The 12846-nt window shown below is 31.0% G+C and overlaps 1 protein-coding gene across 9 annotated transcripts; it reads right to left on the bottom strand.

The window, feature by feature from the left end:
* On the bottom strand, nucleotides 1–9584 carry Pdhb (Pyruvate dehydrogenase E1 beta subunit). Of its 9 annotated transcripts, none has more exons than XR_012409236.1 (6): nucleotides 9489–9584; nucleotides 9135–9366; nucleotides 8512–8673; nucleotides 5799–6966; nucleotides 5608–5727; nucleotides 1–381 (listed from the first exon to the last, which is right to left on the bottom strand). XR_012409236.1 is itself a non-coding variant. In XM_073962294.1 (6 exons), exons 2-6 carry the CDS (start codon nucleotides 9324–9326, stop codon nucleotides 194–196), a joined length of 1074 nt encoding a protein of 357 aa, XP_073818395.1. In that variant the 5' UTR covers nucleotides 9327–9366; nucleotides 9489–9584; the 3' UTR covers nucleotides 1–193. The 9 variants fall into 9 exon arrangements, 5 of the variants coding, with proteins under 5 accessions (XP_073818395.1, XP_073818396.1, XP_073818398.1 ...); XR_012409238.1 differs by having other exon boundaries at nucleotides 9494–9574; XR_012409237.1 differs by having other exon boundaries at nucleotides 9484–9542.
* Between the last annotated feature and the right edge of the window lie 3262 nt (nucleotides 9585–12846).

Here is a 12846-nt window from a genome sequence, read left to right as displayed (position 1 = left end):
TTTTTGTTTGTCAATGATTTAGAGATTTTTGACTATTTGTTATTAAACTTTTGCTAATAATGGCGGTGATCTTTTTTCATTATTTATAACTTTTTGTTTTCATAGAATCTAGTACGAAAGTAGAGTAAAACGTTGGTATATGTTGTTGTTGTTTTTGATGTTTAAAAAACATCGGCTGGGAAGGCTGGTAGATTTACTTTTTGCCTCCTAAAACTTTATGTACAGCCTCGACGACATCTTTGGGTTGTGGCAGGGCATTTGTTTCTAAGGTTTTGGCATATGGCATGGGTACATCTACACCACAGACACGCCAAACTGGAGCATCCAAGTGGAAGAATGTTTCATCCTCCATGACACGGGCACAGATTTCAGCACCAACACCTGCAAATTGAAGAAAGTGGATACAGAAAAAATGAAATAAAAAATAAAGGAGGATTTAAAAAAATATTTTTTGAGTTTAACGTGGATTTTTTAAAAAATATTTTTTGGAAATAAAGGTGGAATTTTTTAAAAAATATTTTTTGGAAATAAAGGTGGAATTTTTAAAAAATTATTTTTTGGAAATAAAGGTGGAATTTTTTAAAAAAATATTTTCGGAGATAAACGTGGAATTTCTTAAAAAAAAATTGTTTTTGGAGATAATCCTGGAATTTTTAAACAAAATATTTTCGGAAAAAACATAGATTTCTAAAATATATTTTCGGATTTTTTAAAAATATTTTTGAGACAAGAATGGGTTTTTAAAAAAAAAATATTTTTAGAGACAAACGTCGATTTTATAAAAAAATTTTTCAGACCAAACGTGGGATTAAAAAATATTTATGGAGACAAGGGGTTTTTACATATTCTTTGGAAACGAACATGGTTCTTTTATGAAATATTTTTTTGGAAACAAACGTGGATTTTTTGAAAATATTGGTATTTTTAAAAAATATTTTTTTGGAGACTAGGGTTGTTGTGATTTTCGATTTTTTAAAAATATCTTTTGGATTATTATTTAAAAAAAAATATCTCTTGTAGATAATCTTGGATTATTTTAAAATATACATGTTTGGATACAAACTTGAATTAAAAAAAATTATAGAAAAACTTAAATTTTTTTAAAATATTTTTTGAAGACCTAGGTGAATTTTTTAAAAAATATTTTTTGGAGACAAACTTGGATTTTTTATAAAATATTTTTGTAAACAAACGAGGTTTTAATTTATTTATTTTTTTTTTTTTTTTTTGGAAGAGAACGAGTTTTGAATTCTTTTGAGGACTAAAAGAACTTTTTAAAATATATATATATTTTTTTTTTGGAGACTACACCATTTTCAACTGTAATTCAGAAAATACCGGTTGTAATTCAGACATTTTATTTGAAATTCAGATGTTTTATTTGTAATTCAGACATTGTATTTGGAATTCAGATATTCCATTTGAAATTCAGAAATTGTATTTGAAATTCGGAACTCGTCAATTTAAATTCAGAAATTCCATTTTAAATTCAGATAATTCATTTAAATTTCAGAAAATTTCAATTGAAATTCATATATTTCATTTGAAATTCAGATATTCCATTTGAAATTCAGAATATTTCAATTGAAATTCGGGATTTCCACTTTAAATTCAGAAAATATCAGTTGAAATTCAGAATATCCATTTTAAATTCAGAACACGCCAATTGAAATTCAGAATTTTCATTTGAAATTCAGATATTCCATTTGAAATTCAGAATATTTCATTTATAATTCAGAATACTAATAACAAATTAAAATTAACCTCAGAAATTAACCTGGTACTAGGGCAGTGCAAATTCTCCCAACGTCCAGAGGTCCAAATGTTCATCTCAGCGATAGGCGCGTGCAGTATAATAAAAACGTATCGACGCCGTGGAGCCCTCAGAGGAAACGATGCAAAAGAGTGGGTCCAGTCGGTTTTGTCCAAATGGGTGGAAATGAGGAACCAATTGTCGGAACTCGTTCTTGTTGTGAATAACGCTCCATGTCACAATAGATAGGAGGAAATATTTTTGCAATAAATTAAACCCAATCAAAATTATACGGGGTAAAATAAAAACTTATGTTAAAGGGAATTTGACCATTCCAACCGTGACACCACTAAACATCGGTCAGAAGAGGTTGCAATATTTGGAATCTGTAATAGACGAAGCTTTGTTAACTATTAGTGTCGGCGACTGCAGTCGAGCCATTCAACACTCCTCAACACTCCACGAAGAAGCCCTATCTCTGGAAGATATACCGGTGGGACGATAGATTATTTTACATTTGTTTTTAACGGTTAACACTATGTATTTACATAGCGTATTGATTATATGCGTTGTATTGTCATTGCTATGCGTCCTTAATTTTCCGCCATTTTATTTACAATCCTATCATCACGTTAGTCGTTCGCTGTTTATGTAAATAAAACTCAATACATTATTAAAAATATGTTTAATAGATTATTTTCTGAATTTCAATTGAATATTTCTGAATTTCAATTCAAAATTTCTGAATTTCAATTGATGTATTCTGAATTTCAAATGAAAAATCTTAATTTCAATTGACGTGTTCTGAATTTAAAATGGAATATCTGAATTTTAAATGGAATTCCTGAATTTCAAATGGAAATTCGGAATTTCAATAGAAAAATTCTGAATATCAAATGGAAATTCCGAATTTCAAATGGAATATCTGAATTTCAACTGCAATATTCTGAATTTCAAATGGAATTTCTGAATTTCAAATGGAAAATCTGAAATTCAAATGAAGTATTCTGAATTTGAAACGGAATATCTGAATTACAAATATAATGTCTGAATTACAAATAAAACATCTGAATTTCAAATAAAATGTCTGAATTACAACTGGTATTTTCTGAATAACAGTTGAAAATGGTGTAGTGTTTTTTTATAAATATTTTTTGAGACAAACGTGAATTCTTTAAAAAATATTTTTTGAAGTCAAACTTTGATTTTACAAAATCAAATTGAAGACAAAAATTTTTTTTTTGGGATTTTTTTTTTAAGGAAACATCTTTGGGATACAAGCTTGGATTTAAAAAAAAAAATAATTTTTGGAATTTTCAAAGAAAACAAACAAACTTGGATTTAAAAAAAAAAAAACATTTTTTTGGGATTTTTACAGGATATGGATTAAAAAAAAAAAAATTGGAAACAAACGCGTATTTTTTAAAAATATATTTTTTGAAGACAATCGAGGATTTGAAAATATTATTGGAGAGAATAGTCTCATATTAAAAAAAATATACATATTTTAAAGACAAGCTTGGAATTTTTAAAAATATAATTTGGAGACAAACGTGTATTAAAAAAAAAATTTTTGGAGACAATCGGGAATTTTTAAAAGAAGAATATTTTTTGGATAAATACGTGGCCTTTTAACAGAAAAATATTTTTTGGAGATGTTTTAAAAGAAAAATATTTTTGGAGATTTTTTTAAAGAAACAATTTTTTGTGGTTTTAAAAGAAAAAAATTTTGGAAATTTTTTAAAGAAAAAATTTGGAGATTTAAAAAATATGTTTTTTTTTTTTTGGAAATTTTTTAAAATAGAAATATTTTTTGAAGATTTTTTAAAGTTGTTTGGTATTTTTCAATAGTTTGCATTCTGTTGATTTCTTTGGTTTTTGTATTGTTAGGATATAGGTTTTTTAAGTAAAAGACTTGATGAAGATTTTAAAACAAATATTTTCTGGGGATTTTTAAAAGAAAAATATTTTTTGGAGACAAATGTAAATTAAAAAACAAAACTATATAAGAAAGAAAATACGTTTTGCAGTCAATAGTGAATTTTTAAGAAATATTTTTTGCAGACAATTGTGGATTTTTAAGCAATATTTTTGGACAATCTTGGATAAAAACAAATATTTTTTGGAGAAAAATTTATTTGTTTAAAAATATTTTTTGGGGACAAACTCGAATTTAAAAAAAGAAAAAAGGAATTCCGAAAAAAATGTTTTTGGAAAAAAGATTTAAAAAAATATTTTTGGAAAAAAAACATGAATTTTTGAAAGAAAATTTTTTCGTTAAAGGCCCTGATTCTTTAAGAGGTCTATTATGGATAGCAACTAAACTATAATTGCGTTACCGGAAGAGAAAATCATACAATTAAAAATAAAAATCTGTAATAAGTGAAGCGACAGAAATTTTTGTCAAATTCATTCAATATTAGGGTTTTGAAGCTTTAGCTATTAATTTAATTCTAAGAAATTATGAATTTCAATGCGGAAATGGAAATTTCCATTAAATTTGTTGTCGGCAATGAAACTGGAGTTGGGTTGCTATCCATAATCGACCCCTAAAAATATTTTAGGAGATTAGTTTGGATTTTGTTAAAAATATTTTTGGAGACATTTCATTTGTAATTGGGATTACTCTATTTGAAATTCGAATTAATCTGTTTATAATTTGAAACATTTTATTTATTATTCGAAAAACAAATACAAAACATGTTATGACCGTATATTGTATTTTTATTTAATATAAAGTGTTTCCACTGGGCTGATTCGGTCAGTTGTTTTCATGGTATAAATAAAACTAATTTATTTCAACCTTTCGTTGGTCTTTTTCCAACTTTTTCAGTAGTTTTTTTATTAGAATATCCTACGATAAAATTACATTGTTGTTCAAATACATTTTTCAGATTTTAATTTTGTTTACTTACAATTAGTTTTCAATACCATTATTAGAATTATTTTTAAATTATATAAAAAACTGGACATCACAACACAGAAATTTGTATAATTTTAAAAAATAATTACTAAAAAATATTGCAACAAAAAATCCTTAATCTATTTCATAGAGCCGTCGTTCGTTCGCAACTGAATATTGAAGTTTGGTGTTGTCTTTATCTTCTTTGGTGTTTGTTGATTTGTATAATCTCTCTTGGATCCTCAAGCTCTCAAGAGTGTATCTTTTATTCTCTTTATTTTCCTTGTCTAGTATTTTTATGTATGTAAAATCTGCTGCAATATTTTTTAGTAATTATTTTTTAAAATTATACAAATTACGGTGTGGTGATGTGCAGTTTTTTACATAATTTAAGAAATAATTATAATAATGGTATTGAAAACTAATTGTAAGTAAACAAAAATCATAATCTGAAAAATGTATTTGAACAACAGTGTAATTTTATCGTAGGATTTTCTAATAAAAAAACTTCTGAAGAAGTTGGAAAAAGCCCAATGAAACGTTGAGTTATACATATATGAAATAAATTAGTTTTATTTATTCCATAAAAACAACAGACCGAATGAGCCCGTTTTATTTATTATTTTTTGGGTTTCGAATTTCAAATGGAATAATTCGAATGCCAAATAAATACTTCGAAGTACAAAAGGTATAATCTGAATCACAAAGGGAAAAATTAAATTACAAGAAGAAATTCGAATTAGAACTTAAATAAATAAATGTAATGTAACCATTTACAGTGTAATTCTCGAATTACAATTGAAATGTTTCAAATCTCAAATGGAATTATTGAATAACAATTAAACTGTTTCGAATTATATCTGACAAATGTGTAGATTATTGGAGAGTCCCTGCGACAATCGTTCGGAAACGACCCGAAATGGGACAAGTGCATGGATGCATATCTACTTACCACTTTGTGGCCATCCTTGCTCCACTGTAACTAAATGGTGTGTCTTTTTAACGGAATTAAAGATGGTTTCAACATCCAATGGACGAATTGAACGCAAGTTAATGACTTCAGCATCAATGCCTTAAAAGGAAATAAAAAATTTTATCATTATTAAAACATCTTTCACCCATAAGTATCCGTTTTGAACTCACCTTTCTTTGCCAATTCGGCGGCACCCAAAAGACAAGTTTCAACAGCACGGGAATGGGCAACAAGTGTTACATGTTTACCGGGCCTTTGAATTTTTGCCTTGCCAATGGGCACAACAAAGTCTTTGTCTAAAACTTTTGGATCTACGGGATATGCTGTACCGTAAACAACTTCGTTTTCCAAAAAGACAACTGGATCGGGATCGCGAATAGCGGCTTTCAATAGACCACGAGCATCTTCTGAATCATAAGGAGACAATACTTTTAGGCCAGGACAATGGGCATACCAGGCAGCAAAACATTGCGAATGTTGGGCAGCAACACCAACAGCAGCGCCATTGGGGCCACGGAATACAATGGGTACATTAACCATACCGGCAGACATATAGAAGGTTTTGGCAGCTGAATTGATGACCTTGGTAGGAAAAGTTCAAAAATAAACAAATCACTTACACACATCAAAAGGTCTCTCGCTTTTACCGACCAAGATCAAGGAAATACCAACAATAATTAGATTTAGTACAAAATTCATTGAATTTCGTAACGTTTTATTTAACTTAAGAAGCACTTCTTACAACTACGTGGAACAAAGAATTTGTTTTGGTTTGCTTTATTTAATACCCAGTTTCTCCTTAATTATAAAGGCTGGCAGACGACGTCCCTTCCAGTGACGTGGCAATGGTGTTTCCTTGGCTTGTTGAATTTTATCGGCCACAAATTTGGCAGCATTAAAGGCTTCGGCATCTTTGATTTGAGCTATGAGCTTAGCTTGGAATGCTTTTTCTTTGCGCATTTCACGACGTTGCCTAACCTTGGCCCATTCAAATTTCATCTTACGGCGCAATTTCTTTAGCTTATGTTTCTTCATTTTACGTCTTCTGATAACAATCATGCGAGCCGCTTCCATTTTATCGGTTTTGGAATCAGTGGGTGCTTGGATTTCATTTGTTTCATTGACCACATCACCAATTTCATCCAACCATTTTGATTTGGTGGGATCGCCGATTTGTGGACGTTTGGGTAAATAGTCTCCCAGGGGTATACGATTCAATTGGGGTTGAACAACAGCATAAATTGGTATGGTCGATGGATTCGGATGTGCGTAGCCACCACTATGCATGTGCATTTGACGCATAATCATTGACGATTTAGTAGGTTTCAGTAGGGAAGCCTGTTTTGTATTGGATAATTGGATAATATGGGTCATTTGTTATGAATTTTGAAAGATTTTGTATTTACTGAATATTTGAAAAGTTTCAGATGATGTTCTTATAAGAGTTGTTGTTTATGAGTTTAAAATATTGAAAATTTTAAACCATGTCGCCTTGGAGAGCATCAACTCTTGTTTTGATATGCTTGTAAAGAAATTTAACCCATATTATCCCATTACAATTTTCTTTGCAACAATCTTATGCTCATATAGCGGTTTTTGATGATATGAAAAGTGGGTGTTTGTTATTGTTGGCATTTCCCGTTCTTGATGAGTTACGATGCCTTTTTGGTTTATTACGACAATTATAACAAATTTACTTAAAAGTTTTTGAGATAATATGAGTTAAAGTTAACAATTAATATGTGCAAAATGGGTGATAGAATTAAAAGATTAATAAAATAATGGGTAACTATATTTTTTGATCCATAATGGCAAAGAAAATAAAAGCGGAAAACTACTATACTTTTTTAAATGTTTTGCTATCGAACCCTACCGTAACAAACATACATATGTTCCCAATAACACAAGACAAGAGGGACTTAACTATATTTATATAGTGCACCGCGACTCATATTAAACAATTGGCCTGGAAATCGAACCTCGAGACTTAGCGGGCAAGGCGGATGTGCATACCACTGCACCACGCTGGTACACCTACGTTAACAATCAAATGAGGGAACTGATGCGAATTTTTTGTGGCATCCAAAACTATGTTGTTGTTATTGTAGCAGCATATAAACCTAGGTTGAAGCATAGGTTTGATGTTGGGTTGGAAGCTGCTGGCCGAAACACTATGGTTTCGGGTCAATCCGGTACGAAAAAACTCGCTGCTGTGTCAAAACTATAGCCATCTCTGCCGTAGTAATCGCTATTAAACATTTTATTTTTCAAATGTTTTTATTGCTAAAAGTATTGAGAATATTTGGTTTTAGCTGAATATCTACAGGACTCTGTATAATCTTATACATTGACAATGAAATAGTATAAAAGGTATGCAATTCCAAAGGGTACGCTTATTACCTAATTATGTGAAAAACGATGTTAAAAATTTCTATTCAATACAAATCTACCCGCAGTTGATGTAAAAAAATGTGGAAAGCATATGCAAAGAGGCTTAAAAACATAAATGTAGTTCGCCTTGAAGAACGAACGTTCTGTTTTACCGGCTGAATTAAGTTACACTCTCAAAGATTGCAAAATAATACGAATAACTAGTTATGATAATAATCAATTTCAACGGCAGAAAGTTTTCAATGAGCTTGCTACAACAACTACAGTATTAGCACCTATTACAAATCAGAAATCAGGCGATTACATTCATAATCTGCATTTTTGTAGAGGTATGTGCTTTAGATTTGAAATGAATGTCCTATATGGCTATTTGTTACCTGCATCTTATATGTATATATGAAATGAAAAAAAAATCGAAATAATAGTGGTGTGATACTTGACAGATTTAGTTTTTTGTTAATATTATAACTCATTAAACATAACGACACTTACATGATCAATGGCTTGCATAGAGAAATTGAATGTCATAAATTCACAAACTGGACGTAGACCAGCCATGGCAGCACCAACAGCAATACCGGCGAAACCCATTTCGGTAATTGGAGTATCAATGACACGTTTGTCTCCGTATTTCTTCCACAAACCGCGAGAAATCTGCAAAAGAAATATAACAACAATTATATCATTACTCATATACAAGAAATAATGTTTATGCTACAACGTCACTAATAGTTTAATAACAAACAAATGACGTTCGTTTCGTCGTTAACTGATGAATGACCTTAAACAATCACAGTGCATTCCATTTATACACAGCCATTCGAACACTTGTCTTGGGGATTGTTATCACTAATTGTCGTCATATTATTAACTGTTCTCTTTCCCTTGTCTTTCACTGTTCTATTTTCCAAAGATAGATGTTACTTTGTCGCTCGCTTATATGAACAACAGCAACAACAACAACAGAACAATCAAATCAAGAAGAAAAACCATATGAATGCATTCAGCATTGATACGTATGTTTGTACGTTTGTACATATCCTAACCCGTACACGATTTTACGTAATCACTGTGAAAAAAGATTTTCTTTTTCGTTGGAGAATAGAACCACTCACCTTATAGGCACCATCATATTGGGCCACTTCCTCACCCATGATGAAGACACGTTCATCACGTGCCATTTCATCGTCCAAGGCACTGTTTAGGGCATCTCTCACGGTCATTTGTTGTGCGGCTGCTGCCCGAGAAGTGGTGGCAAATCCACGACGAGCTATGCTCGAGAAAATCATTTTTACTGGCTGCATCATTTTGTCTCACCTATGTCGATTCGTTGCGGATTTGGAAACTCTAAAATTAGGAGAAATGCTTTTTAGTTTCACTTAATATTAATATTGTATAATTTTTCTATATGGCTGTGCAAATTTTTTGCCTCCACTTCTGCTATTTTTCGCAAATTTTACCGACCGTACCCTACCCGTCGTTCGCAAACAGATGTCAACTAGGGATAGGTAAGTCGACTTTCGATTAATCGAAAAGTATAGTTTAAAAATTGAAGTCGACTTTTGAATATAGACAAAATCGAAAAGACTACTTTTCATGGTCGACTTTCGATTTTCCTACCCGCGATTCTTTCTCTTGTGCCAGACTATGAAAATTTTTATGAAAATGTTTCGAGTTGGTCTTATGCCAGACCCACTTAGCGCCGAGAAATTTTTAAAATTGTTTATGAAAATTATATTTTAGAGTCTTTTTAAGCATTTTTTATAAAATAGTTTTTTTTTCTCTAAAACGTATAGTTTTCCTGCAATCGGGCCTTCTTTTAAAAGTGCCAAAGACTTTGGAGGGTTATATTGGTGTATCCTTACATGCCAATCCCTTGGTTTTTGATTAAGAAAATACTCTTAATATATTCCTAACAAATCCCTGACTTTATATGTTTCTAAAATTTATGGTTAAATTTTTATCGCATTTTTAAATTTTTCATCAAAAGTCGAAAATTACAAAAAAGTCGATTTTTTTGAATAGCTTGGCTTTTAGGCCAATTGCGTGGAAATGCATATGTCAAATGAAGTTTTATAAGCGTGAAATGACAGATAACAGGCAATACTATAACAGAACGCAAAAAACCCCACAAAAATATTCGAAAAACCCCGAGTTTTACGTCAATTTTTGCAACCATTTTTAGTGGCGTTTAAACGACCAGTGGCTTTATCTGGGTTAAATTCGTAACTCTCAAAACAATACAAAGCAATGAAAATATCAACAGTTTCATATGATTTCATATATGTACATATGTGTGTGTGGACGCCATTGAATATTTAAAAGAGAATAACAAACTCTAAAGCCACACGCTGAAACTTTCATACGAAACTTTCCTATTATTTTTGCGTTCTTAAGGGCTGTTTACACCATCTATCAATGTCATATGAGCTGCCATTTCTTTCACCCATTCGACATTCTCTATGTTTGTCAAAATTGACGTCATCCATACAATTTTCAATTTGTGTGTTCATACCTGCAAGTGTTATTTTCGTATGACATAACCTAAAAATATAACAGCTGTTTTTGTCATTATTTACATTTATTGTTGAGTTGCAATTTTGCGCAAATTTTAATTTTGGTTAAAGGAAACTGAATTGGTAGAATTGGTGTTTGGAGTTATAGAGGCATTCATGTTTTTGCCACCAAACAATCATTTCAAAGACTGCATCTTTCGACCAATCGATCTGAAAATAACATTATAAACGCCATTTATTTACTTTACTGAATATTTAAATATACATACCTTTCCATTTTCTTTTTTAAAAGATTTTGTTTTTCATTTTTTGTTTGAGAATGTCAGAAAACAGCTGATAAATTTATGTTTACATACGAGAATGCCGTATCAAATAGAGCGCTCCCTAAATGAAAAAATTACATATGAGTTGCCAAATCATTTTGATAGATGAAAATTTTCATAGTGGTTACACTATGTGTACAACATTCACAGGTAGAAAATTTGGCATCTCATACGACATTGATAGATGGTGTAAACAACCCTTTAGATCGAGTTCCCCAATACAGCAATTTGATAAAATTACTTTAGTATGGAACTCGATCTATGAACGCCAAAATAATGGGAAAGTTTCGTATTAAAGTTTCAGCGTGTGGCTTTAGTAAAAGAATTTTCTAATGAAAATGTTCATAGTCTGGCATACGACTTTATGGGTAAGAAGCCTCAATTTATGTACAAGAATAAATAAATGTAAGATCGCACTTTAATTAGGTAGTACTTGGCCTTGGCGTGAAGCAAGCAACAACGTTCAATATATTTTAAAGAGTTTAGTCCGGAACTCAATCAGCTCGTTGCTTGCTTTGTTCGCTTTGCTCTAGTAAACGAATAAATTAAAAAAGCAACATTATTCGCATTTTATACAACCGTCACTGATTTTGCTTCATCATTGAAATGGTTTTTATGTTGCCTTCCTATCACTAGTTCAGCTTTCGCCATTAGAGTTGGGCAATCTATCGATCTTTCTAGTTCCTTATTCCAAAAGTAACTAGTTCCTTAATATACTCTTATGTTACACGCTAAAACTTTCATACGAAACTTTCCCATCATTTTGGCGTTCATAGATCGAGTTCCATACAAAAGTAATTTTATGAAATTACTGTAATGGGGAACTCGACCTAAAGGCCTGCGTACATAAGCTGCCTTGCCTGATTGCCTTGCTTTCCTGCTTCATTTATGACATAATAAAAATAAAAGAATAAAGAGGGCCGAGCAAATTTCGAACTGGGTTGCCCTTTTCTTTTTTATTCTTTTATCAGAAGCAAGCAAGGTAAGCAGGCAAGGCAGCTTATGTACTCACCCCTTAAGAACGCCAAAATAATGGGAAAGTTTCAGCGTGTAACATAAGAGATAGTTCCATAGTTCCGAGAGCGATAAATTTCAATGAATCTTTTTCTTTTATCGTTCTTTCTCTTTCGTCGTTCCAAATAGTTCCCAGACCGATATTGTTCAATGAACCTTTCTCTTTCGTCGTTCTTTTTATTTCCTTCGTTCCAAATAATTCCGAGAGCAAAGTAGTTTAAGACCCGGTCCACACTAACATGAATTTCATTAAAAAATTTCATGAAATTAAGCGGTTTTAAATCGAATTCCTCAATACAGCAATTTTATGATTTTACTCTACTATGGAAGTCGATCTAGAGACGCATAATTTCTTGCAATTTTTTCAATGAAATCACTCTAGTGTGGACCGGGACTAACGAATCTTTTCTTTGTTTTCATCTTTTGGTTGATGAATTTACATAAAAATAAATAAATTGAAGCGATGTAACGAGGATAGCTGTGTTCCTTTACTTACCTGTGGTTACCATTTTACCATTTGTTACCATTTTTAACCTGCAACGCGTTCCTTAACCCCGAAAAGTGGCAAAACTGGAAGCAATTTTTAAGAGAGTGAAGTCCAATTTACATATGCTCATTAAATGACTTCGTTTTACGAAATCCTAGAATCAAATGAAGTGTATTTACATCTGTTTTTTTGCGTCATTTGCTAACGCACATCGTATAAGTAAAGAGGTAGATTTAAATGAAAAAAATCTATAGAACCCTTGTTTTTCCTGAATTCCTAAAACTTCAAAATTAAGCAACAAGTGGGTTTGTTTACAATGCATTTTTTGAGCATTTTATAAAAAACGGGAAAAATTAATGAAGTGTTAAGTTTTCTCCACATAATCCAGCTGTGAATGTGATAAAATGATTGTTTCAATGCAAATCTGACGAATTTCTTCCACATAAATGGTCTAAAAACAATATTAAAAATCATTGAATTCTATTGT

This window comes from Musca autumnalis, unplaced genomic scaffold, assembly GCF_047663935.1.
Source record: "Musca autumnalis isolate F117 unplaced genomic scaffold, ASM4766393v1 scaffold_1, whole genome shotgun sequence".
Lineage (NCBI taxonomy): Eukaryota > Metazoa > Arthropoda > Insecta > Diptera > Muscidae > Musca > Musca autumnalis.
This window is presented reverse-complemented; position numbering and strand designations above follow the sequence as displayed.

What these genes read in the sequence shown, in the direction of transcription:
- Pdhb (XM_073962294.1), bottom strand. Translation starts at nt 9,326, where the DNA reads ATGATGCAGCCAGTAAAAATGATTTTCTCGAGCATAGCTCGTCGTGGA. An exon ending in AATATGATGGTGCCTATAAG is followed by an intron (nt 8,674 to 9,134) that starts GTGAGTGGTTCT and finishes TTTCTTTTGCAG; the next exon opens with ATTTCTCGCGGTTTGTGGAA. An exon ending in GCAAGGATGGCCACAAAGTG is followed by an intron (nt 382 to 5,607) that starts GTAAGTAGATAT and finishes TTCAATTTGCAG; the next exon opens with GTGTTGGTGCTGAAATCTGT.